We start from the raw sequence: 24,573 nt of genomic DNA, 5'->3' as shown, positions 1-24,573 counted from the left end.
AATAGGGAACCTGTTTAAGGTTCTACGCAGGATGGTCCCTTGGGGAAGCAAGAAAACAAATGCTTTGAGGTGAAGGATGTGCCACTACTATGTGCCAGAAGGAAGGGAGTAATAACCTTTCTAGCCTTATTAATAGAGCAGCTCTATGGACTGCATGTTTTTTTTCTCAGCTAAACCTGGATGCAAAATGACTGTGGAGCTTGTGTCATCTTTCCCTTCCAGAAATAAAGGCTTGTGTTTCCAGCTAATTCAGCCCATTCTTGTAAAGCAGGAATTAATGAAACTGCAAAAAATTGCAGAGTTCATTTGGGAGATGATGGTTCCTTTCCTGACTGCTGCTGGTCTACTGTTCTTTGCAGGATGTTGTTTCAGGGCAGTTCAGACCACCTGAGTGGTGGTGGCCGCCATTCTGCCTTGCCACACAGTCCCACTTTCTCTGATGTGTTCTCACTGTTATTTGTGTATTCCCACAGTGCCATGGAGTAACGGAGCTGCTTAAAAACGAAGCCTCTTTGAGTTTTGTGTCACTCCGCTGGCTGAGTGGCTTAGTATCTGGTCTCATCAGCACCAGGCCAGACACAAGAGGGCTGACAGACAGTTTTGTCTGGGATCAAGCCCACTACATCACAATTTATCAGCTTATGCTACTGTGCGCCTTTTCCCTTGCCCTGGAGAGAAGAGTCTGCTTGGCAAGCTGCTCTACTGTGTTTCTAAATGTGGTTTTAAACTGCAGTCAGGGGACCCTGGGTATCGTTGCCTTAGACTAAGTGTGCTAGGGAAGGGAAAGGACAAAGGATGTTTGCAAGAGAGCAGAAGTGCAGACTAAAGCCTTTGAAAAGCTGGGAGCTAAGCTTAGACACAGGCAGTCATGCACAGCTTGAGGCCTGGTGCCTACTGCTTCTAGAGGCCTTGGGCAGATGTTGGCAATAGAGCAATCAAAAATGATCTTGGATGCTTCACGCTCTGTCTTACAGCTGGAGTCAGAGAGCTCCTGGTGACAGAAGCTTTGGAAAGAAAAAGGAAAGGCTATTAAAAGGCTCAAAGAGCAGCCAGTTTAGCTCCCTAGGCAGAGCATCCCTTTATTCTACAATGCTGGTCTTGCAACACACGCGCACACACACACGAGGAATCATTTTCTTCCTACGCTCTGCAGAAAGCCAAACCACCTCATCCTCGCTGACGTATGCCAATACCCATCTCCTGCTTTTACCTTCCTCCTCCTGCATCACACATGTTCCAGCCCTTCCCGGGGCTCTCACCCACACACACTGCAGGCCTCTGCTGTCACCACATCAGATGAGCTCTTTCCTCAGCACACAAGTGAGGAGACGGCCTTTTGTACAGCTGTAGTTCTGGATGAGGAGACTTTCAAATTCCACTTTTTGTAATGTGTCTCAGACAAACTTGTCCTCTGCCACACTTCCTGGAGTTAAACAGTACGTGACAGCAGCAGGATTTATGATATGCAAATGGCACTAAAACACTGTAGGATGAATAGATGAGCATACAGGTAGTCGTGAAGTTGGTAGCGGAGGAGGGGGAGATGCTCACTGAGAGAGGTAAGAGGAGGAGGACAGCAACAGGCAACCCAAAGAGGGTATCCAAGCACTGAAAGACGTACAGGGAGAGCTCTCTTGTCCAGAGCACTCAGGTGGGTGGGAGAAGCAGGAGGTAAAAACGTGCAAAGGAAAACAGGGCCTAGAACAGAGACTTGGGACTTATACTCCACCAGTACAGGAGCTTTGCAAGAGCCACTGAAGGTAAGCCCACAGTCAGCCCAGGCCTCATTTGAGAGATTAAAGATGATCCTAATTCACTCCATTATGACACAAAATGGGAAGTTTTCCCCCAGGCCTCATGGAACATCTTTCTATAGCTGAGTTGAGCTTCTGTGATGGACACCTGACAGTTGTGGGGCTGTCTGTGGAAGAGAGAGGGTCACTCTGCCACTGTGCTGTCACTCTGATCCTAAGCTTATGTTTTCTTGGATGTTTATTTGGTGTTTCTGTAGTCTATATGTCATTTCAGTGTATTTTGGGAAACCTTTAGCAACTTTGTTAACCTTAGCAAACAGAGTAGCTTTGGAAACAAGGTAGAGAGATGGTTTCCCACACATAGGCTGTTGCATGTCATGTACAGAAGGATGACACAGCCAAAAGACTCATGTTTCAGGAGACCCTGTTTAACAGGAGACCACCAAAGGAATAGCTGTTGCTGGCCCTGGGTGGAAGGAGTTGACCAAAGTGGGCTTTGGCTCCCAAACTGCTAGAGAATACCTGTGGAGCTGAGGTGGCACGGGCATCTGACTGGCATGAGTCCTGTCTGAGGGGGCTGCTGCTCCCCCCGGGTCAGGTGGGATGGGCTGACTCATGTCGGGAGGTCCAGGAAGATGCCCTGCACTCCCTCACTGTGGGGTTTGGCAGGGATCTGGTAAGCCAGTTGGGAAATCCTTTTATTGTTTCCCTCTGACCTGCTGAACCCTCCCAGCAAGATGAATCATTTGCAACAAGGATGTGACCCTTTGCTGGAAATGCTCCTCCTCTGCTCCACTGATGCTGAGCAGCCTGGGGCATGCCTGTTTTGCCCAACCCTAACGAAAGTCCTGTTTTCCAAGAGAAGCTGGTAGTTATAGCTAATATCAAGCTCCACACCCCTGTGAGGGGAGATTTCCTGACTTGATCCACAAATGTTTTCTCCTGTTCTCTCCTCCCCAGATACTTGATTGCTTTTGGGGCAGTTTACCCCTGCTGGTTGCTAAAGGGAGACCTTCCCAAGTAGCTCATGAGCGAGAAGATAGGAAGCCTTGGAAGGTCTGGGAAACTCAGTGTTTTCCTCTGAGTGGCTGACTGGAATACATCCCTTTCACCTCTTTACTTCTGTTCCAGTCAAGCTCAGGAAATAGAACTTGTCTTCTTCCCACCCGGTTCTCTTTCTGGGAGATCATGCTGCCCAAAACTTTTTGCTGCCTCATGGTAGCGCTCTGTCTCATGTCAGTCAGGGTATTTTGTACCCAGGAGTGGTAGTCAAAATAAACTCAGTGCAAATGAGTGGTACCTCAGTCCCAGGTGGGAAGTATGAAGGCTGTTGAATCACACCCCTGTTTTGGCATCATGTGGCTGAGCTTTCTGCTTGGGTTTTGGGGAGATGTGGAACAGAGAGCATGGCTGCTTGGAGGAACCCTGCTTGAGTGGTGACAGCCAAGGACTGTGCAGCCAAGGACAGGTTAGGTGAAACTTCAGAAGGCAGGAGAAGGGGTGGCCTTGTTGGACCAGGCAGGCCATGTGGAGAGGTCTGTAGCCTTGCTGCAGGGAATACTGATGGGCTGTTCTTTTCTTACTTTGTTGAGGCCTGACACAAAGGTTTCCAGTAACTGGTGCCCTGTATGACCTTCCTGGTCTAGGTGATGGTACTGGCATAGTGCCAAAACCAGGGGGCTGATCTAGGGCTGAGCAGTAGTCCTTCGCAGTCCCCCAACAGCTCTCCTGGGCCTGTGCCCTCCATTGCCTGTGAAGAAACACATTGCTGCCACCAGAGGTGTCTTCCCAGGACCAGGTGCTGAGTCTGTGCTCTGGACTAGCCTGGGGTATTTTTCAGCTGGGAACTCTGGGCAGGGTGCTGAGCTGGGCTATTGGCTGATCTCACGCGCTGCCAGTGCCTGGCAGAGGGGGACAGAAGGCCAGGTCAGGACCGTGCCATGTCCCTGTCAGTTGGGAAGGGACGGTGCCATATCCTGCTGGGTAGCAGAGATGACTGCGCTGTGAGAACATCTTTACACCTACAAACAATGAGCAGAGGTTGAGCTGGCAACGAGCAGCTATTCTCATTGCCCCAGAGGAGCTGAGCTGATTTGCAGCGTAATTAATATGCATCAGATAAAGAAACCTGAAATCAGGATTTTGGCTTGCTCAGAAAATATCTTTCCCTGCTTCATTATTGCTCCCAAATGAAATTCTTTGAAGCTGCGAAGAGTGTTTTTGCTACTGACAACATACCTCCTCCTTTTTATTTATTTATTTTTAAAGCTCTCAGTGTTTCTGGTTTCCTACCTGGGATTTGTTTGCCACGGAGGAGGGAGGAGGGGGAGGCATGCACAAGTGCATATCAGCAGCAGAGACATTACTACAGGCAGGTGTTCTCTCCAAAACCACTGAGGAGAAGCCAGGAGGATCACGCCCACCTAAAAATAAACATTAACATATGTATGGACCTTTCTGAGCCTGAATCACTGCTGGATACCAGATCTCCACAGACTCTTGCCCAGAGATGGTGCAACAGTCTGCTAGGTAGCAACCCTGCTTCCTGGCGCTGTGGGAAAGGTGTAGGTTTTGCTGCTGCTCACAGATTTTCAGGACCTTGGTGTAATGGAAGGCAGCACCAAGATGAGATGCTGACACTGCTGTGTGTGCTTTAACAGCTAGCTGTAGTGCTAGTGCAGCTGCAGACAGGAAAATGCAGACTTATAGTCTATGTCAGGAAGTTTAGGGTGCTGCAGGATAGAGTGTGGAAACCAGAATTATGTCTGCAAGGGCATTTCTCTGCCTCATGTTCCTTGCCATCATGCCTGCTGGGCCCAGGACTGATGTGGTTTGTTTTCATTTTGGAGAGCCAAGATGGGAAGAATGGTAGGCGGAAGGAGAGGCAGCGTGGGGGTTTGCACTCCCACACCCTCTGCAGCAAATGTGTTCAGGGCTTGTTATGTCACGCAGCAAACAGAACCCATGGGGCATAACCTGAGAAACTGAGGCATCAGTTCTGGTTTGGATGTCCTGACCTTGCTCAGGTTAACTGCTTTCCTGTTGCATGCCGCTGCATAGCTGAGCACAGCTGCCTCTCGGAAATGGGCAGTTTTCATGTACGTGTTTCCCAGAGTGGGGATCACAGAGATACTGGAGGTTGGGAGTAAGTCATACTAAGTCCCAAGAGTGGGCCTGGAGAAGACTGAGACAGCAGGGAGGGGTGTTGGTACTGGTCAATGTTAGCAGATCCCCAGCCATGGTGCAGTCTAGGCTTAATTGGTATGTGTAACGTGTCACTCATTGGTGTCAGTCAGGGGGGCATCCTCTTAGCTGGAATAGCAAGGAAATAGTACAGGTCAGGAAAAAATACCTTAGTGTACTTGTGCAGAGAAACTGGTGGTTCCTGCTTATACTGGCTGTGAAGCAAGGCAACACTGACAGTTATACGTGTCAGTAGGAATACAGTTTGCCCAAAGCTGAATACTCCTGACTTCCGTTTGAAAAACAGTGGGAGATATCTATTCCAGATGTGCACTCGAAGTCCTGTTGATCCTGACATCAGAGCAGAAGAAGGCCTGAGCGTTGAGTAGGGCTTGAAACTTATAACAGCACACAGCCATCTATTTCAGTGCCAGTGCTGCAGCATGTTTGTCTTTCAACGGAGTCCCCATAAGGGAATTAGGAAAGTGATGCTTCTGCCTACCAAGACGTGCAACTTATTTAGGAGGTTGTAAAGCTCCTTGGAATTAGAAACAGGAATAAAGGCATCAGGGTTGTGCAGCTTCTTTGCATCTTCTATGTTTGGGTAATGTTTATATGATATATAAAAGAGATTTAAATAGGCACCGGGTGGGGGCATATCCAGATGTTCCTATTTAAACACAGGCTGAGAAGGGACTACCGAGAAGTTTGCTAGATAGACGTTTTGTTCAGGAATTATCCCTTAACAGCACTTGTAATAAAGAAGCAGCAATGGCATTCAGCTGTCAGTGTTGACAAACTGCTACTACTGTTGTGATGGGGAGTGGAGGTGTTCGCTCCTCTTTCTCCCTGGTGGGGTAGCTTAAGCCGAATTCAGTGGCCAGGTGATTTCTGAGAAAAGTGGTGTTTGCTGCTCTCTGCTGGTTTGTGAGGGAATGATGTGCTGTCAGCGGTTCTAGCCCTTCGGGACACGGAAGCTGGGCAATGACTCACAATAAATTACACTTGGGTTCAGGAACAGATGAGGGAGAGAAGCCTGAAGTCTGACCCAGAACGAGATAATAAAGGAGATGCGTGGCCATTTCTGCCACTGGGAGAGGGGGCAGCAGCAGGGAGCAGAGCTTACAGCAAGGAACACTTAATAGCCTTTTTTCTGAACTATTTATTTTCAGATGTCCCAGTGCTAAATATGGGATTTATATTGCACTAACCAAAACATTTTTTCTGCTTTTTCACCAGCACCGGCAGCTGCTGAAGGACAGTTTCATGGTGGAGCTGGTTGAGGGGGCTCGCAAGCTACGTCATGTCTTTCTTTTTACTGATCTGTTCCTGTGTGCCAAGCTGAAGAAGCAGATTGGAGGGTGAGGTTTTCCTTCTGGAGTGTGTCCTTTGCACCTCAGTTTCAGCAGAATCCTGGGTTTAGCCAGCAATTTTAGCTGAATATGAATACCTCAGACCTGGGTAACCATAATCCATGAGATGTAGTTAGACAAGGAATGATCAGCAAGGTAGTACTGTCTATTTTATGAGACCTTGGCCAAGTCCTGATCCCTCAGGAAAGGTTAATTCCTCCTGCCCCTGCTCCAAGCCTTCCTAGGAAAATAGAATGTTCTTTAGCTGCTGGTATTCTGGACAAATGTCATTCATTTTTCTACTTCCCCTTTCTTTTAATAGGTGACATTCTTCACTTTCTTTTGGTACTAAGGTTATTAATTTTGGCCTTGCAGCTACAGACAGTTAACAGTTTTGCAGAAAGAATAGAAAAGGTACAATAAACAGACTATGTGTCAATCCCAAAATGCAGCTATACACACAGTTTTGTTGATGTTTTTCACAAATGAGAGTGGAAGAACCTTTACCACCAACATGCTTGCCTCAAACAGGGCTTCTCTTCATTTGGTAAATGTTCTGCTCGGGGAGACCCCTCTCACCATCTTGCCCTCCTCAAGCAAAAAGTTGTCCCTGCCCCTTTTGAAGCACATGCTTGTGAGGAATGAACCTTCAAAAGAGTGGGACATTCCCAAGAGTTGGATGTTCCTGACAGTAGAGGTGGAGAGGGTTGAAACATTAAAATAGTGAACTAGTTATCCTGGTGAAATCACTGGAGGATGGCAGTTACGAGCTGTCATTTCTCTCCTCTGTTTGGATTACACAGAGGCTTATCCATATTGGCTTACCTTCCCTAACTTTGCCCTCTTAGCTCAGGCAGGAGAGACCTGGGTTTAGATCTTGGGTAACAGCCAGGTCAGAGGCATGGCATGGCTTTTGAACTTTGCCTCTATGGAGGCTTCAAAGGGAGAGCATGCAGGACTGAAAGGGTTTGAAAAAGATCATTATGGTTCCTTAGGATCAAAAGGACTAGATAACAAAACAAGTTGCCTTGTCATGTGCTGTACTGGCTACTGGCCTTTCTAGGCTTTCTTGCTGGAAAGCGCAGCCCTTGACCAGACTTTTTCCCCAGGGGAGTCATGGCGAAGTTGTGCCCATTTCTGTATTGTATGCACTATAGCAGGGAAGGACTTGTGGGAAGGGGGAGTGAGTGTTGCCAAACATTGGTGATAGTAGAAGGTTTGGAGCTTCTGTCTTTCAGAAAAAGCCAGCAGTATGACTGCAAATGGTACATCCCGCTCACTGACCTTAGTTTCCAAATGGTGGATGAGTCTGAAGCAGTGCCCAACATCCCACTGGTACCTGATGAGGAACTGGATGCCATGAAGATAAAGATATCCCAGATCAAGAATGACATCCAGCGTGAAAAGGTAAAGGGGGTTGAATACTCCATGCCAAGTACAGACTTAGTGTCTCTGCTGAGATGAGGTGCTAATAAAGCCGCATTCCCAGAGCTGCACAGCATGGAGAGTCATGCTGAAACAAGACTGTTCGGCAGAGGGTTATGGTGCAGCTCTGTTTTCAGTGATATCTAGATGCTCTGCAGCCCATCACTGCTTGTCCTAGTGCACGGCTCGAATGATGGTGTCCTGTGAGGAGGCAGAAACAAAAAGACCCTGTAGTTGTTCCCAGTAGTTCCTCTATTTGCATGGAACCGTCTGTAACTGCTATCCCCGAGCATCCATGTGGTGGGCAGGACTCTTATGCTGTGGACATGAGGAGGACTGGGAGTGTGGCATGCCAACTTCTGGCTATTAAAGTATGATCCTGCAAGTGATTTGGGTCAGAAGCCACGTACTTATGAATTTTTGTAGGCTCAGTTATGCTTTTGACACTTTTTCTGACTTCACTGCTGTCAAAGCACCAGCAAATATATGGAGAACACCAATTATATTGACTGGACAGTCTGACACAGATAAAGTGTCTCTGGCCCAGGATTCTCTTTGCTTGCAAGACATGTTTTCTCAGAGGTGTTAGACTCCAAACCTTCTTGGAATCCAAAAGAGAAATAAGAGTTTGAAAACTGGAAGCCTGGTGGTGTGTAGAACAGGATATAAATAACATTGCTTGTACCATGAGAAGACTGTCCCTGGCGCTTCCAAAGAACATGCTTCTGCCTCTCTGCCCTGGCGGGCTTTCAGAAAGGGCTTTGGGGAAAAAGTAAGATATTAGGAGGAACACTGTGTGGAAGCCTCTTACTCAAAAGGTGCAGGTGCCCAAGATACATGCTTCAGTGCATCAGTGCCAAACAATATATGTGACTGGGTTTTACCCAAGAAAAACCTTTGTTCTAGCTGACCTCTGTTGAAAATGAATCGGTGGGTGGGAGAGAATTTTGGCAACAGACTTCTAGGCAGCTTCTAGAGAAGTTCCTTACAGTCTCCTTAGTTAAGGATGCTTGGGGAGGACCTGGCAGTGCTATGGCAGTGACATGATGCTGTTGGAGCCTCTGGAATGAAAAGTACAGGGTATAGCTGGGACAGTGGCCATGCACTTCTGCACCTTCATCTGGGGCAGCTGGAATTGGGGAACAAAGCCAAGTCTGAGTGTAGAGATACTGCAGGTAAGATCTTCCTGAGCAGCTGGGAGCCCTGTGGATCCTGTTGACAGCATTTCTCCTGCCTGGGGCCATTTGGCTACTCACAGAGGGAAGGGATTGTAGATCTTAAAAGTCTGTCAGTGTAAGTGGGGGAAGACATTGGAGAATAACATGTGTCTTCTCTCTCCCTCCCTCCCTGACCCTTCAGAGGGCCAATAAAGGCAGTAAGGTCATTGAGAGGTTGAAAAAGAAGCTCTCCGAGCAGGAATCCCTCCTACTGCTGATGTCTCCCAACATGGCCTTCCGGGTACACAATCGCAATGGCAAGGTGAGTGGCTCTTCTAGTCTCCCTCAGTGTACAAGACAGAGGTCAAGGGGAGAGTGTGTGTGTGCGGGTGTGTTTGTATATGCTGTTGTACAAGGAGGTCTTCATGCCCTCTACTGTCTATGGAAAGCACTTTCCAAGCAGCAGACAACTAACCCTTGCTACACCAGAGGTTATGATGGCATCTTGTAAGGCTATGACTAATTTGTATGCAACATTGGCATTTAAAAAATAGTGTTAGAAATTAATCCCCTACCTCAGCAACTGCCTGAGCAGAGCAATAGGAACGTCTCTCTTCACCTAAGATACAGCTCTGCAGCAGCTGCCTTCTAGAGTCTCCTTTGAATTCAAGGCTTAGCACACTCAGGTCTGTCTTCTCAGGCCTGTAGGCTGCACTTGGCACCAAGGATGCTGAAAGGTTGTGAACAGTCTCCTTTAGCACTGTGGGATGCTCAGTGTGCCAGAGGTATCCCCTGCTCTGGCAGTGCTGTAACCTGTCACTGTGGCCTTTCCATGCACATGGCGAAGGATTCTCACAAGACCCTGTTGCTACTCGGTGAAAATCCACAAGCTGGTCACTGCTTCCTCAGTTTGCATCAGTGTCTAGGCCTGTGCCTGAGGCTTTTGGGTTTCCTGGTGCACCCATTGTGAGGAATAGCACAGAGCTGCCATGGGACCTCATGCTGCCAGGGATGCAGCTGCTGTTTGCAGGGTGGAGCTCTGTGAAAGCTCTGACTGCAGGAGTCTGTGTTTGTGCTGCTGGCACATTGCTGAGAAAGCATATTGCCAAAGTCCTGCCTGTCACTGACAGAGCTGTGACATAGGGCAACCGGCAGGAGTACTAGAAGGACAGTATATCCAACAATTTGCACTGGAGGAGGGTGGGAGGCAGACAGACCTGCTCTCAGTCATCGGTCAGACTAATGCATACCCCATTTTCTTCTGTTTTCCTGTGTAGAGTTACACATTCCTTATTTCATCGGACTATGAAAGGGCAGAGTGGAGGGAGAACATCCGGGAGCAGCAGAAGAAATGTGAGTGTCTCTCAACTGGGCGTTGGTACAATGGGATCTTATTAGACAGCAGGAGTCTAGAGGATGAAGTGTGGGGCAGGGTCCCCTGGAAAATGAGACATGTGCATTGAAATCCACAGCACGACATGGATGTCTTCTCTCTCTGCGCATCTGAGACTGTCTGGGGATCTTTTGCTTGCAGTAACATAAAGGAAATGTGTAGGAAGAGCACTGAGTAAGTGTGTGGAGAGATTGTCCCATTTACCCTGGAGATCAGAGCTCTGAGCAGTTCCAGGTAGAGGGAACAGCTGCACCCTTTTACCTGCCTCCAGTCGAAAGAAAATTATTTACTTTTTTAGCATGGGTGCTTTTTGGCTTTGCAAGAAAATAAGAGCCCCCCTTGTTTCCTCTGAGTGATCCTGAGACTTTTTACTCCAAAGAGTATCTAAATATGCCCTCAGTAGAGCTGAGCTGTGGCTGCACTACAGTCCTGAGCACCACGGTGCTCCTGCTGAGCATTGCTCCGGGAGCAGCTATCCCATGTATGCCCAGAATGAGGGAGCATGCGTCCAGCCTCTGCTTTGAATTTCAGTTCCTCCCTCTTTGAATCTCTGGCAGGCTTTAAAAGCTTCTCACTCACATCGGTGGAACTTCAGATGCTGACAAACTCCTGTGTGAAGCTTCAGACAGTCCACAATATTCCCCTCACTATCAATAAGGAAGGTGAGACCTTTAGTTTATGCTTTTACATGGTACGGCTGCAGTGAAAACCTGCCTCTGCCTGCCTTTGTGCATTTTCCCTCGAACTGCTCTTACTGTTTCTTTTTGCTACAGGCTTCAACCTGGTGATGAGTTACAAACTGAGAGTTCCTGTAAAAAAACCAAAAAGCTGAGGCCATATGTACCCAACTTGCGTAGTTTAGTTGAAGTAGATGATGGTGTACAAAGAGAGAGCAGCAGGAACGATAACAATCTGTCATACCAACGTTACTTGCTGCAACAATAAAAATACAAGCTTCAAATGATATGGCTACATCTAAATTAGTAAAATATTCCTGGACATCCTCCAATATGTATTCATTGACTAGTAAATGGTCTCTACGTGCAGCCATCATGCCAGGAATTAGAGGCCTGTTGGAAGTCCTAGCCTGGGACAACTTTGAACTATGCCTGGGAATCCTTTAGAAGAACACTAGTTGGCCAAAATTTTGTCAGAGACCATCCTAAATTACTGTTTCATCTGCTAATATAGATTTAGCCTCTATATTTTACTTTTTCTCCTCTGAATTTCTTCCGTGCTGTCTTGCTGACCCTAAAAATGTCATTGTAAAAGCCACCCATTGCCAGAAGGCATTACAGGTGAAACCGACGCTGAACCTGGAACAGTCTCCTCTCTTGCTGAAATGGCTAGATTACATGCTCCTGCTATCCTTTTCAGAGACAGTTTACCCCTCTGCTCATTAACCTGTATAATACCAATCTCATCACTCTGTCTTTCACTCTTGGCTCCTCTGTGAAAGTAACAAAATTCCTTGGGTCTTTTGTACAGATGATGAATCCCCAGGTCTCTATGGATTCCTGAATGTCATTGTCCACTCTGCCACAGGATTCAAGCAAAGTTCAAGTGAGTTGCAGTCTGTAACACACAGAGGTGTTGATAGGGGTTGGTAATTCAGGTGCTGTGACAGCTGGACGTTGACTGGTTTAGGACTGTAGCATCTGGGATGATGGTGAGGAAGAGAGGTGATTTGGGGAACTGGAAGTAGAATTGGGGCATTGGTGTAAATTTAGGGGAATGCAATCTTTTTAATGCTACTATTAACTCTCAGGAAGACCAGGATCAAGCATGCAGCGTTATTTTTTAGGTTGTCTGTTGGTATTTTTTTTAAAGCAGTGTTTGCTAGTTACCCAACAGTTTTAGATATGAGTCAGCCCTTATCTGGAATTCTTTCAACTGTATTTTGTTTTGCAATGAAAGAATGGAAAGCATTCTCTGACATCCAGAACTTTTGGTGTAAAGAAAGAGGTGTTATAATTCAGGGGAGTGATTTGACAGAAGGATCAAACCAGGTGAAAAAATAGAGTGAAGTGGACACCCATAGACACAAACGTGCTTCTCAGCCATTGATGAGGACAATCCATGAAAAGCTGCAAAGCGTACCCAGCGCTGTGGCTGGGGATCCTGTTCTTATCAAAGCTGCATGTGCAGGCTCAGGAGGAAAGGTACTGGGCATACGTGCTTTCTGCTGGCCGTCCTCCTGCTGAACCGTTGACTTCCCAGATGCTGTCTAACGTCACTTGGAACATAACTTACGAATAGGGGCAATGTCTACAGATCATTACTAGTTCTTCAAAAACACCAGGTACCACCTGATTAACCACTTGACAGAAACAATGAGTTTTTGATGGTTGGCCCCTAGCCTACTCTCTGAGGGATATTATACTGCTGCTGTTCTCAGGGAAATTGGTTCTGATGCGGTGATGGGGTCCAATATCTACCTGGGGAAGCTTAATTTCTCATTGGTGTGCACTTTCTGCTCTTTGTGGATTGATTTGGGAAATCCTAGGTAATAGCATACACCTGATTCGTGGTAGAGATGAAGGGCTTGTCTGTGCTGATGTCATTTATGCAGCTGTGCTGGTACTTCAGCTTCATCAAGGCAAATCTGCTGGTCCAGGTGTTGAGATTTGTGCTGAATAGCGTTACTGATACTAATACAAAGAACATGCAAACGCAGACACACCCTGAAAGTGATTAATGCAGGTTCAGAGTTTCTAGTAATTTTTAAAAAGGTTCTGTCGCTGTCTCCCCTCCTCAGATTTGTACTGCACATTAGAGGTGGATTCTTTTGGGTATTTCGTGAACAAGGCTAAAACTAGAGTTTACAGAGACACCACAGAGCCCAACTGGAATGAGGTAGGTTGGATTTTTCTTAATGTGACTTGTTCTATGTGCCAAACATTAATGCATGTGTGCAGAAAACCCGCAAATGGAGTAACTTGCTGCTTGCTTAGCACTTGTGCTGCATGTGCTGTCTTTCAGAGAACACTTTTATGCCAGGTTCATTTCTGTCAGGGCTTGCAGAAGATTTTCTCTTGGATTGGCTATAGCTAAACAAACATTTCAGTACAAAGGACTCTTGTCCAGCATTTCATCATTTAAACAGATGCATGCTTGATTATATTTTTAAAAGATGTAAGTGAGAATATATTGAAGGAGGAGGTGGTTTTGTTTATTTGTTGTGAGGGGGAAGAATTAGACGTAGACATTTTGCCTGTTTACAGCCAACTCAAACCTGCTGGGGAGCAAAATTAAATACAGGGAAGGTGGGTGAGTTTGTCCCTTTGAATGATGGTTTGCTGAAATTCAGTGGAACCTGACTAGGATGGTTGACTCCTTAGTCTCTGATTTGACCACCTTATATATACAAAATACAATTTCAGTTTATTTCTAGACCAAGTCCGTTAGGGAGGAGGTTTTGGTCAGTCCTTCAGTGCTACCTCCTCATGAGTTTTAAGGAAACTATATTGATCATTAAGAGACTAGCGTCCTGCTGTGATGTATTCATTGCTCTTTCCTTTCCTGGTGCCCTGCAGGAGTTTGAGATTGAGCTGGAAGGTTCACAAACTCTGCGGATTCTGTGCTATGAAAAGTGCTACAACAAAACCAAGCTCACCAAAGAGGATGGAGAGAGTACGGATCGCATAATGGGGAAAGGACAGATCCAAGTAAGACTGTGCTTAACTCATTCCTGCTACCCTTACTGCAAAACGTAACAGGATTTTTGTATCCTGGAGTGCACCAGGGAGGTTTTATTCTGCCTTCTGATTGTCTCAGCATTGGAGCTTTTTCTCCAGATAGTGAGGTGTATGGTGTGATTCAGAGGCGGGAAGTTAGCAGCTTTTTCCCTCTTGCCTTGTCCCCTGTGTCTACTTCAGTACCCTTATGGAATAGATGCTTGTTTGTGAAAATTTACTTTTGATCTCTGATTTGCCCGTTAACTTCAAAACTTCCAGCACAGTGTATAGGAACTGCACTGTCACTGAGCCCTCAGCGCTGTTCAGGATGCTCCATTTGTGACAAAAGAGGAAGAAATGAATCCCCTCTGTAAATCATGTGTAAGAAATGCTATGTTCTTTACGTCCTGGAAGTTGATTGATGTGATAGCAAGGCCTTGGAGGACAGGCTTATTGTCCTGATAACTGCCATGTCCAGGGTATAGTGTCCGTGACAGCAGGCTGCATCTGAGAGAGACATCCACTGCTGAGAATCAGCACGGGACACTTTGTCTATGTGACAAATTTGTAATACAATAGGGGAGGTGATGAGATGATTGCAAACGGATGCTGCTCTCGGGGAGCTGCTGCGTGATAAAGCGCTAAAGCTCCATGCAGGAGAAATCAGGCCATCAGTGGAGGATGACATGGAGAACATATGTTCCTCCTCTTCTTCCAGTTCGTTGCACTGTCTGTCCACAACTTTAGGAGGGTGTTAAAATGCTTGCTCTGCGGACTGGCTGTTGTGCTGAACAGAGACCCTGCCCAGAGACATTTTCCTTTTTGGCACGCTGAAAAATAGCACCAGTTCTCCTCCATTTACCTTTGACTCTTCATCACTCCATGGATGACAGCTCTCTCCAACATTTGAGGGATGGTCGCACAGGCCAAGGCCATTTGTGGGACTTCAGAAGCAGCTCTGGTTGAGAGCTGCCTGCAGGATCATATCTCACCTTTACTCCAGAAGGGTTCATTGTCTAAATGGGTTTCATTAGGCCTGTTCCTTTCCCTCCCTCCTTGCAGCCTTGAGGCTGCCATGCCCTTTTCAGGGAAAGCTTTTGTTGCTGAAGTCATGGTGGATGATTGAAAGAAAACTCGTGTACAAATCAATAAATGCTTGTACAGGGTGCCTCCTATGTATGTGTCTCAGGCCAGCCAGAAATCTGTATGTCCCTTCTGCTAACAAAGGCTTATTTCCGTGGAGCTGAGCAACTACAAAAGAGCAAGTTTTCAGCCCTGAAATGCCCTGGAGATTTGTTTGCTTATAACGGAGAACCCTGAAATCACTGACCCTCTAAATTCTTCAAATATTTTGCATAGAATGATTTGAAAATGAATAAAATCTTTTAAATTTTTAACAACTTTTTTTTTTCCACAAGAGTGGGCATTTTTATGCACAGCACTTGTATGTTTAAATCACTTGTACTGTTAAAACATTTCATACTTAATAGGTAAAAATGCTCTTTGGTGACACTTGAATATGAACTCCATATTGATTCTTTTAGAGAAACCTAAACATTGGTAATTAAAAAACAAAAAAACCCACAAAAAACCACAAAAAACCCCAACCAACCAAAAAAAATCAATAAAAGTTGATTAATGTGCAAAAGTTGCATTCTGTTGTATCATAAAAGGCAAATGCAAAAGTTCTCTTGCTTTCAGTAAATCCCCCTTGCAATTTATAAAGAAATTTGGTGAACTCTCAGAACATCCTCTTAATTCTCTGATTTCTCTCCCATCACACAACTTCTTAGCAGTATTGAATAACTGCAAAGAGAAGTCTTAAGAGATTCTGGTAAGATGTTGGGTTGATAAGAATTATTAAAGGCTTCTGTTTTGTTTTAGTTCTGTTTTTAAAGCAAACACCATTTCTCTATTGAGAAATCATCATAATGCAACAACAAAATCAAATTACAACCTGTGGCTGAAGGTTAGCTGTATTAACGCTGTCAGCATCTTTTCCAATCACTGTTTTATAGGAATTTTCTTTCATGATTTTCTGAAGTGCTTTACATTAAATTTTGTTTACTTTAGAGTTGCTATTGTATCTAGGGCTTTCTGTTTTGTTGTTGTGTTGTCATTATTGAGCCAAATCTGTCTTGTGTAAAGTTCTGTGAAGTTGGATGAGGTTTTTTTCCTAAGTTCCCTTTAGTTAAAAACTCTGGGAACATCAAGAGTCGTGTCTGCATCCTCCTGCTGATAAAAACAGGGAAATTTCTGTGTTGGCTAAATCACAATGTATTGTTAAGCCACGTATTATTGTAAATCTGTAACTTCCCATTACTGGGATTTCTGACTCACCAAATTCTCTGAGCTGCAGTGATGAGGACAATGCATCAAGGAGACGAGGACTGTTTTGGCTGTGAAATGTTTATTAAATCTCTCCGTTACATAATGGCACTGGAGGAAGGAAGACTGGAAATTGGTCCATGTGGTCAGAAGCTTCCAGGAATGGGCAATTTTAATAGCTCCCATTGCTCATACTTTCTTTTCCTATGGAATATTTTATTTACCTGTTTTTATAGCCACATGCAAAAGCTTCATTGCTTCCCAACCTGCAAGTTTTATCCCTGAAAAATAAAACCATGAGTTTTAATATGGGAGAACCTCATGTAAATGTAGAAGTGAAGTCCTCATCCGACCTTCTGGGAATGGCAGCACTGGATGTTCAGTGTTTAATTAGCCAGCACGCGTGGTTGGCGACTTCTGTTACATCTTGGGCATGAGAAATACAGGGAGAAGGTGCCATTCCTGGGTGGTCTGTGAAACTGAAATTATTGGGGGGCTTAGGGGAGGAAGAAATGGACATTGTCTTACAGGAGAAAACGTGAAGCTTAGCTCAGTTGTAATCATCAGCTCCTCTCATTTTGAACTCTATTTTATTTTTTTCTTTCTCTGGTTACTTTGCAATCCAGATTAGGCACTTGGGAGGCTGGCCCTTTTGCTCTTTGAATTTTGCACTTCACGTGGCAGGCAGGTCCATGTATTTTGAGCGTAGCAGCCTTTTGTTTGGTCCTGAGACTCTGCATCTAAATGGGCACATGTGTCAGCAAAACTGGCCTCTGCCTTGGGAACAGATTGCATGAGTAAACTGACACTTCATCCTGTGATCCATCTCCTCCAGTTGGTGCCTCCTAGAAATGCTGTTTCCTTTGTTGGGTTGTTTGGTTTTTTTCCCCTGCCTGATCAGCTCAGGCAAACCGTTTCCTTCTCCCTCACAACAGTGCTGGAAAATCAGAGAGGATATGACCTTAGATCAGTCATTCTGTGGTAGCAGCGCAACACCATTCCTCTGTTGCCATGCAAAACAATCACTCTTATCTCCTTAATTATCTGGGATGTCTCATAGCAGTGCACACGGCTATTTCAGACATCTAAGTTGTTTTCCATGTAAAACAGATTGTCACATGCTGCACCTCCCAAGTGTCAACTCAGAAAACCTTTTACACACTCCAGTTCATTTAAACAGTTTGCTCATGCAGAAAAGTATCCCAGCACTGAAAACAGGGTGGAAATGAAGGAGGCAATGGGTCATGTCTAAAGGGTGATGGCGGGAAAGATTAACATGTCAGTGGGGAGCTTTGAGAAGAATGGGGTTATGGCTGGACTGGGAGTTTCCAGCAGCAGTGAGACTCTGAAAACATGTATGTGACATCAGTTACAATTAAAAATTGATGGAGTGTAAAGTTGCCAGGGAGGTTTAATAAAAGGAGGAAGTAATGTGAATAAATAGCAGAAAACACACTAACCTTAAGGTTGCCTCAGTCCTTGTTCCCAGGCATTTGATTTCCATCGATGCTTTTTCATTTCTCCCTCTTTCTGTATACTTTCTTTTCTCTGCTGGGGAAAAAAAAAATTCATCAAACTCTCGCGGTGGTTTCCTAAGGCAGAGCACAGACACCCTTCTTCTCAGTGCCTGGCTTGCATTTGCCATTGACCAGCATCCTCAGTTTGCCTTTTTCCCAGGTCCTCACCACTCTGTGTCCTGCACACTTAGCCTCTACTGACCTCTGTCTGTGCACTAATTGTCTTCATTCAGTGCCAAGCTGGTACGAGGGCCAGAGACTTGCCCTCAGAAATCCCTGTGGTGCTGAGCTGCTTTGTTCTAATGTGTTTTATGCAGGATACAGAGAGGCATCTGCTTGATTCATTAGTGAATTTGGGGCTGTAGCTTGCCACTGCAAATGCCAAAGAATGGGTTGCAAGGGGTCTGGAGGTGCTGGAGGAGTAAAGGCAAACTGGTTTGTTTGTAGTTTTCCTATGCAGTATGCACTTTTAGTGGGGACTGTGCAAACAAGCCTGTGAGATACAGTCTTTGAGTGTTTTAGCAGGTCATGGAAACAACACAATTTTTCACAGTTTCAGGTCCTTTTGTCACTCAGTTTGAAGGAAATGTTTAGAGGTGCAGTAAAATTCACCGTCAAATTAATGCAGAAGCAGCCATTTCACAGTGCTTCCCCCTGCTTGAGCTGGCAGAGCGAGCACTGTGTGCTTGCTCGCTTGGAGCGGCTTCCTTTCGGCACACTGTCGATTGCATTCTTCTACTTCGTGTTCCTTCTTCCAGGTCATTGATCTCCAAATCAGGCCAGAAGACAGCATGACCTCATTTGTCACAGGCGCTCTCTGTACTGGAGCATCACACTCACTAACTCGCTTTGTCCTCAGTCTGCTTTGTAACCCGTCTGCTCCAGCTGCGCTTTCCCTGTGTTGCTCTTGCTGGCCTTAGAAGGTCAGTCATCTGTAGGGTATACGGCTGAAAACTTGCTCAAAGTCTAAATGACGTTCTTGGTTTCCTATTGACTCTTATTTCCTACCGTGACTTTGTCAGACTGCTAGACCTGATCTTCCTGTCTCACTCAGTGTTGCTGAGAGCTTACTCAAGCTTTGCTCTTTTATTAGCTTCCATCATTTCACTTTGTTATTTAAAAACCACCTTGGGAGGGATTTTTTTTTTTTTTAATTGTTGCAGTTATTGCCAGTGATTTATGCAGGGTTGGCTCGGGTCAGCGAGACCCACTCCCTGGTGGTTGTTCTCCCTAGCTGTCTCCATTCAGTACAAGCTGTTCTCCAGCAGGAGTCAAACAGCAGGTGGGGAGCGCGGGGGTCCTGCAACGGAGTTCAGAGATAAGGGAACAAGAGGCAGCAGCAAGTACACTCGCAGTCCTTGCTCAGCTCCAGTAGTTACCCAGCATGGAAGAGTCTCTGAGCTCTCAGCTCCGGCATGCTGCTTTTGCTAGTCCTTTGCAGCCGTACGATATTCACTCTTGAGACAGAGCAGGACTTTGTTTGGCTCGTACTTTCTAATAGCTCTTTACTTGCGTTCGTCTTACACAGTGGTACGAGTTCCCTGGTCATCACTGAGACGTAACCAGTAATACCTGTTAGCTTAAATAAACTGTGAATGGACCCTGCTGGACTCTTCCTTTGAATATTTGGCAAATATTCAAAACAGCCTTTCCCCTTCAGTCTTAAGCAGTCTCTCCCTGCTATAAATAGTACGCTCTTGGTGGCTCCATTCTAAAAGCATATGGAAAACTGCTTCCAAGCTAGAGGATTGGCTGTGACTGTGTCTATCAGCAGGGCCATTGTGGCAGCTTAACGAGATGACTGTTTAGGCAGCTGGAGATCAAGCTTTCAGGAATAATGAGCATGGTTGCTCTTCATAGGAAACCAGACACTTCAGAAATGGTTTCCTCTCGATTCTGGGAAAGAATGCAGTTGTTGAAAGAAACCAAACTTCCAGCACGGAAATTCAGGGAAGAACAGCCTAGATTCTGGCCAACTTGTAGGGACCTTGGCAAGCCGCACAGGCGGGGGCGGATCTGTTCCGCCAGAGTTATAAGCAAGGCCTCCTGGCAAGCAGTCTGTTATTTGGGTTTGCTGAGGCACCGAAGCTAAGTGCTGCTGCCCAGTGGCCTCCTGGACCTTTGTGCAGTCCCAAAATGTGGGAGCTACTGGTTACTGACTATTCCTTACAAGGGGTCTTCAGGAATTTCTGCCAGAGTTGCACCTACAGGAACCGGTCCAATTCAACAGGAAACCATGTGTGCACTGGCAGCATCCCGCTGTGGGCTCACGTCCGTAACAAAGTGCGCAGGGATAAGGTTGGCCTGACTTGCTTGTCTCTTGCTTCTTGGGGTCTCTGCAGCATGAGCAAGCAGGGAGAAACTTTCCTCTCTGCTGGTTGTCTTTTTTGGGGAGCGGGGAAGGGTGTGGGGGACTTGTCTCTGTAGCTGTCAGCAGCATTGGGCTAGTTTGTTGATGACCTGAACAAGCATGATTGCATCTAAGATCTCCCAGAACGTACTGCAGCTGCCATCGTTTCAGCATTTACCTCTGCCCGTCAGGGAACTCTGCTTTTGCATGGGGCTCTGTGAGAGAGAGGAGCTGTGCTGCAGAAGTAGCTCTAGTTACTGGGTGTCCTTTCGTTTGCTGAGGACAGTAAACTCAAAACACAGTCAACTGCAGTTGCCTCCTCCTGATTTTACTGTGTCTCAGGGTTTAAGAACAAAGTGTTACAAAGCCATCTCAGGAGGCACGAAAATCTGCTTGCTTTGACTGGTTCTGACTGCTGATAGAAGTTCCCATGCAGACAGGTCTTTTCTCTCTTTTGCCAGGCTGGCTTGAGCTGAGTGCTGCTCTTCAAGTGTTCGGACGTGTTTGGACTCTCCCAGGCAGTATTGGAATGGCTGGGTGATGTTTGAGTACTTGTCGGCTGCTCCCTAGCCTCGCAACTGTCCACTCCAAAGAGATCATGCAAAGCTGAAAATGGGAGATCAGGGCTTTGTGTCAGAACTTGTTTCTGTGTAATGAATTCTTGCAATAGCAGGTCTAGGAGTTCTTTCTGCATCTGTGCTCAAACAGAAATGAAAAGGAATAGACAGGTTGAGGGAGGATGAAGTCCCATGATTTCTGGGTTGATTTTCTCCATTTCTCCTCTGCCAGATCCTGACAGAGGTTTGGCTTGTTACTTGTCTCTGTATGAATTACTTCATATTTCTCTTCCTTGATCTCACTGTTATGGTCATTATGTCTTTTGAGTTCAGTGGAACATAGTCCTTCTTGTAAGCTTCATAGGCAAGAGCTCTGAAGTTCACCAGTCTGGCTTTTTAGTTCAGTGCAGTAATTTCACACTCATCCAACCTCACCTGTCTCTAGAAAACTGCAGAGGGAGACAGTTTCCTCTCTTTCAAATCAGAGTTATTTCAGAAATCTCTCCTCCCCTTTTCTGACTCCTAGCCCTGTGGGATAGGACAAATTTGGCTGTTGATGTGCCTGTTGTGCTACAGCAAAGAGTGCAGTCTCTCTTCCTGTGAAAGCTGAGGTTATTGGCTTTCAAACATTGATTTTGCTCGCTGAGGTTGCTGTTGTTGTTGAGCAGACACTGCATGTGTGTTGCTGCATTTTCCATGCGTGTGAGTCCTCATCAGCCCTGCTTAGAGAACCACACAATATCTGAGTGTCTCGTTACCTGATACTGGGGAAACCTTGGAACGTGTGTTTTCCTATGGAAAAGACATAACATGCTGAAAGTGGTGGTGCTCTGCTCACTTACAGAAGCCTTTCAGGCCAGCTGATTTCTCTGAAGTCTGTTCCTAGCTCATGGGTAACTTCTGTGTTTTTCAGCTGGACCCACAGGCATTGCAGGACAAAGATTGGCAACGCACAGTCATCTCCATGAATGGAGTAAGTATGGAAAACAGAAGTTAGCACTGCTTCTCTGCCTCTTCTGTGCTTTATTTCTTTGCTTTTCATTGCAGCATTAAAAAAAAAAGTTTGAAAAGTAACAACAGTTCTCTTTTATTTAGGTGGAAGTGAAGCTGTCGGTGAAGTTCACCAGTCGGGAGTTTAGCCTGAAAAGGATGCCGTCCCGGAAACAGACTGGGGTGTTTGGGGTCAAGATCGCTATTGTCACCAAGTGAGCTGATGGGTCACATTTCTCCCTGTTGTTTTTCAGAAAGCCAACCGGCCAGTGGGTTGTGCCTGTGTTTGCCCCACTGAGGGATTTGTCAGTCCGGCCTGTTCCACTCGGGCAGTAGTGTAGGTGGCTGTGGCTGCAGAAAGATGCTGTATGTTCTCTGGGCTTCATTTTTTGCAGGGGAAAAGCCAGCATGCACACAAGCTTTGAAACCTGGGGTGTTTACTTACAGTATATCACTTTTCTGAGTTCCAGAAATACCCGTTGCGCCTTTTCTCTGTAGTTAGCTGAAGAGGTCACAAATTTCCAGAGCCACTGAACAGTGATGTTTCCTTTCCATAATCGGAAATGTTCAAGTTCTTTGGATCCCGTTGTATTATTTTAACCCCTGATCTTTTGTTATGAATCGTTTGCCAGAAGAAACCTGTTTGTTCTGTTATATGGTTTGGGAAGTGTGGTATTTCCTCCCTATGGAATTGCATTAATTGGAAAGCAAGAGTGTTGCTATGTATCCAAGGTCTATTTGGGAATCCTCTGATCACCTGGGCAAGTTGCAGACTCGGGGGGCACTAGGATACAGCCAGAAGCCCAAGCACTCAGGGCAGCTGCAGAACAGCCAAAGGCAGGCTGAGACACTCAGAAAACCCTCTGCGGTCTTAAAAGGAGTTTTTCAGCTCACTCTTGTTTGCCTGCTCAGACTTTCTCCTGCCCCATTTCTCAGAAGAGGTTTGCCCAGCAAAACGATGGGGTGATTGTAGCCAGCCTGGCTGGCTGGGGTGACAAGCATTGAGGGCACGGGCGGGACTGCACTCTCATGTCTGTCTGGCTTTCTTTAGGAGAGAGAGATCGAAGGTGCCTTACATAGTGCGCCAGTGTGTGGAGGAGATTGAGCGACGTGGGATGGAGGAGGTGGGCATCTACCGTGTCTCTGGGGTTGCCACCGATATCCAAGCTCTGAAAGCTGCCTTTGATGTCAGTAAGTAATTGTGCTGATGTTTTCCTTTGCACTGTGAGAACCTGTGTGAGCTCCCTGTCAGGTGGCTATGCTATTTTTAGTCTTATATTCTCAAGGAAACGTTAAGAGGTAGAGATTCTCACACAAGGAGAACCATTTTAACCCTGGCTGCATGTTTTATTAATATTCTTCAGCTACAGATATAACCTAAGACATACAACGGGATGGATCCTTATAGCAGATAACGCACTTGTTATTCTTGCCAGCAGACATGAAATGGGGGTTTGCCTGCCTTGCCAAATATTTGTAAATGGCAGACACCTTCCTCAAGGGAAGTGGCAGCAATCAGAAGCCATAATTTCCTCACTATTGTGAGGTCTCCAAATTAATAGAAGTCCTTGAAATTGAGAATCTTCTGTGAAAGGAAGCCAGCAAAAAAAAAAATTTTTTAACGTTGACTAGGAAGGGTGTTCACGAAACTGAAGTTGGGTGGTCAGAGCTCCCGAGTTCTCTTCTTAACTCTCTATAGATAGTAAAATCAGATAATTTTGACCAACCTTTGTAAAGCTTTCTTTGATCTTGAGCAGAACAGGGCTCCTGACTGGTGCTGCATTTAAAAGAATGGCACATATGTCCCAAAAGGCATCCAAGATGAGACAGATGAAACACCTCCAAATTGCTGAGGTACAAAAAGTGAAAATCTGCCCTACTTCCAGCTGCCACATGATGGTCCAAGCCACACTCGAGCTCTCTTTTTGATGCCAGCAGTCATGAGGCCTGTGCCAGGTGCCCAAATTCACCCTCCCTGCACTTTTTCTTCACTTATTTTATGCCATTTCTTCCTTGTATTTTCTTTTCAACTCCCTAAGATACCAAACGTGTTGATATATGAATCTTCACTAGTGCAAGTAAGGGTGTTTCACATTTTGAAAACAAACTTTTTCGTTTCTATTACATGCTGTTTTACACTAAGCTTCATGAAACCAGCTGCTGGCTCTGCTGGGTGGCCTGTTTGTTTTAGGGAAAGACGGTGGTTTTGTTGTCCGTAATAGTAATAAAACTGAAATGTGAGCTATGAATTGCCTGTGTACTTTAGCTATGCTCAGTGGGGAGTCAGACAGCCTCAGAGTCCCTTATTCTAAGCTGTTAGAGGCAGGGGATTGGCATAACAATTGTTATCACTAACAGAAGTTGAAATGCGTATAAATACAGTCAAGCAGGGCTTGTTCCAGATCAGGCTGAGGTCACTGGCGCAGCGTAACTAACCCTGGGTAGCGTGAGGTTCCCTCTACTTGATTTAAAGCTATAAACTGTTTGCAGTCATTTGTGCAGCACTTTTCAGTTGTCAGAAAACAGCTCATTTAATCCGGAGAAACGTAAACAGGAAAACTCTCAGCTATGTGGGCAAAGACAAAGGATAAAAAAAGAGACTCAAAGGAAGGAAAAAAAATGAGTGCAAGCCCAGCAGCTTCTTTACCCTGCTTCCCCTCTTCCCTCTTTCAGATAACAAAGACGTGTCGGTGATGATGAGCGAGATGGATGTCAATGCCATTGCGGGCACCCTCAAACTCTACTTCCGGGAGCTGCCTGAACCCCTCTTTACAGATGAGCTGTACCCCAACTTTGCTGAGGGCATTGGTAGGTGGTAGCAGAAATAACTCTTGGCAACCGGGTCTGTGTTAAAGGCGCTGTTCTGCAGGAAGCTGCTCCTAAAGCAATA

The 24,573-nt window shown here is 45.8% G+C and overlaps 1 protein-coding gene across 1 annotated transcript in view; it reads left to right on the top strand.

Moving 5' to 3' along the window:
- The window catches only part of BCR (BCR activator of RhoGEF and GTPase), a 107,059-nt gene that overhangs the window by 72,660 nt on the left and 9,826 nt on the right, over positions 1–24,573 (top strand). Inside the window, exons 9-20 of the mRNA XM_054220019.1 lie at positions 6,177–6,298; positions 7,528–7,696; positions 9,074–9,193; positions 10,149–10,224; positions 10,822–10,926; positions 11,753–11,827; positions 13,023–13,120; positions 13,801–13,932; positions 21,607–21,666; positions 21,789–21,898; positions 22,735–22,874; positions 24,357–24,491. Coding sequence (XP_054075994.1) covers positions 6,177–6,298; positions 7,528–7,696; positions 9,074–9,193; positions 10,149–10,224; positions 10,822–10,926; positions 11,753–11,827; positions 13,023–13,120; positions 13,801–13,932; positions 21,607–21,666; positions 21,789–21,898; positions 22,735–22,874; positions 24,357–24,491 — 1,342 coding nt within the window. The remainder of the gene's footprint in view (positions 1–6,176; positions 6,299–7,527; positions 7,697–9,073; positions 9,194–10,148; positions 10,225–10,821; positions 10,927–11,752; positions 11,828–13,022; positions 13,121–13,800; positions 13,933–21,606; positions 21,667–21,788; positions 21,899–22,734; positions 22,875–24,356; positions 24,492–24,573) is intronic.

The sequence above is a fragment of the Rissa tridactyla genome, chromosome 13 (genome assembly GCF_028500815.1).
Source record: "Rissa tridactyla isolate bRisTri1 chromosome 13, bRisTri1.patW.cur.20221130, whole genome shotgun sequence".
In the NCBI taxonomy this organism is placed as follows: Eukaryota; Metazoa; Chordata; class Aves; order Charadriiformes; family Laridae; genus Rissa; species Rissa tridactyla.
Note: the sequence above shows the minus strand (reverse complement) of the source record. Positions and strands in the feature narration are given on the sequence as shown.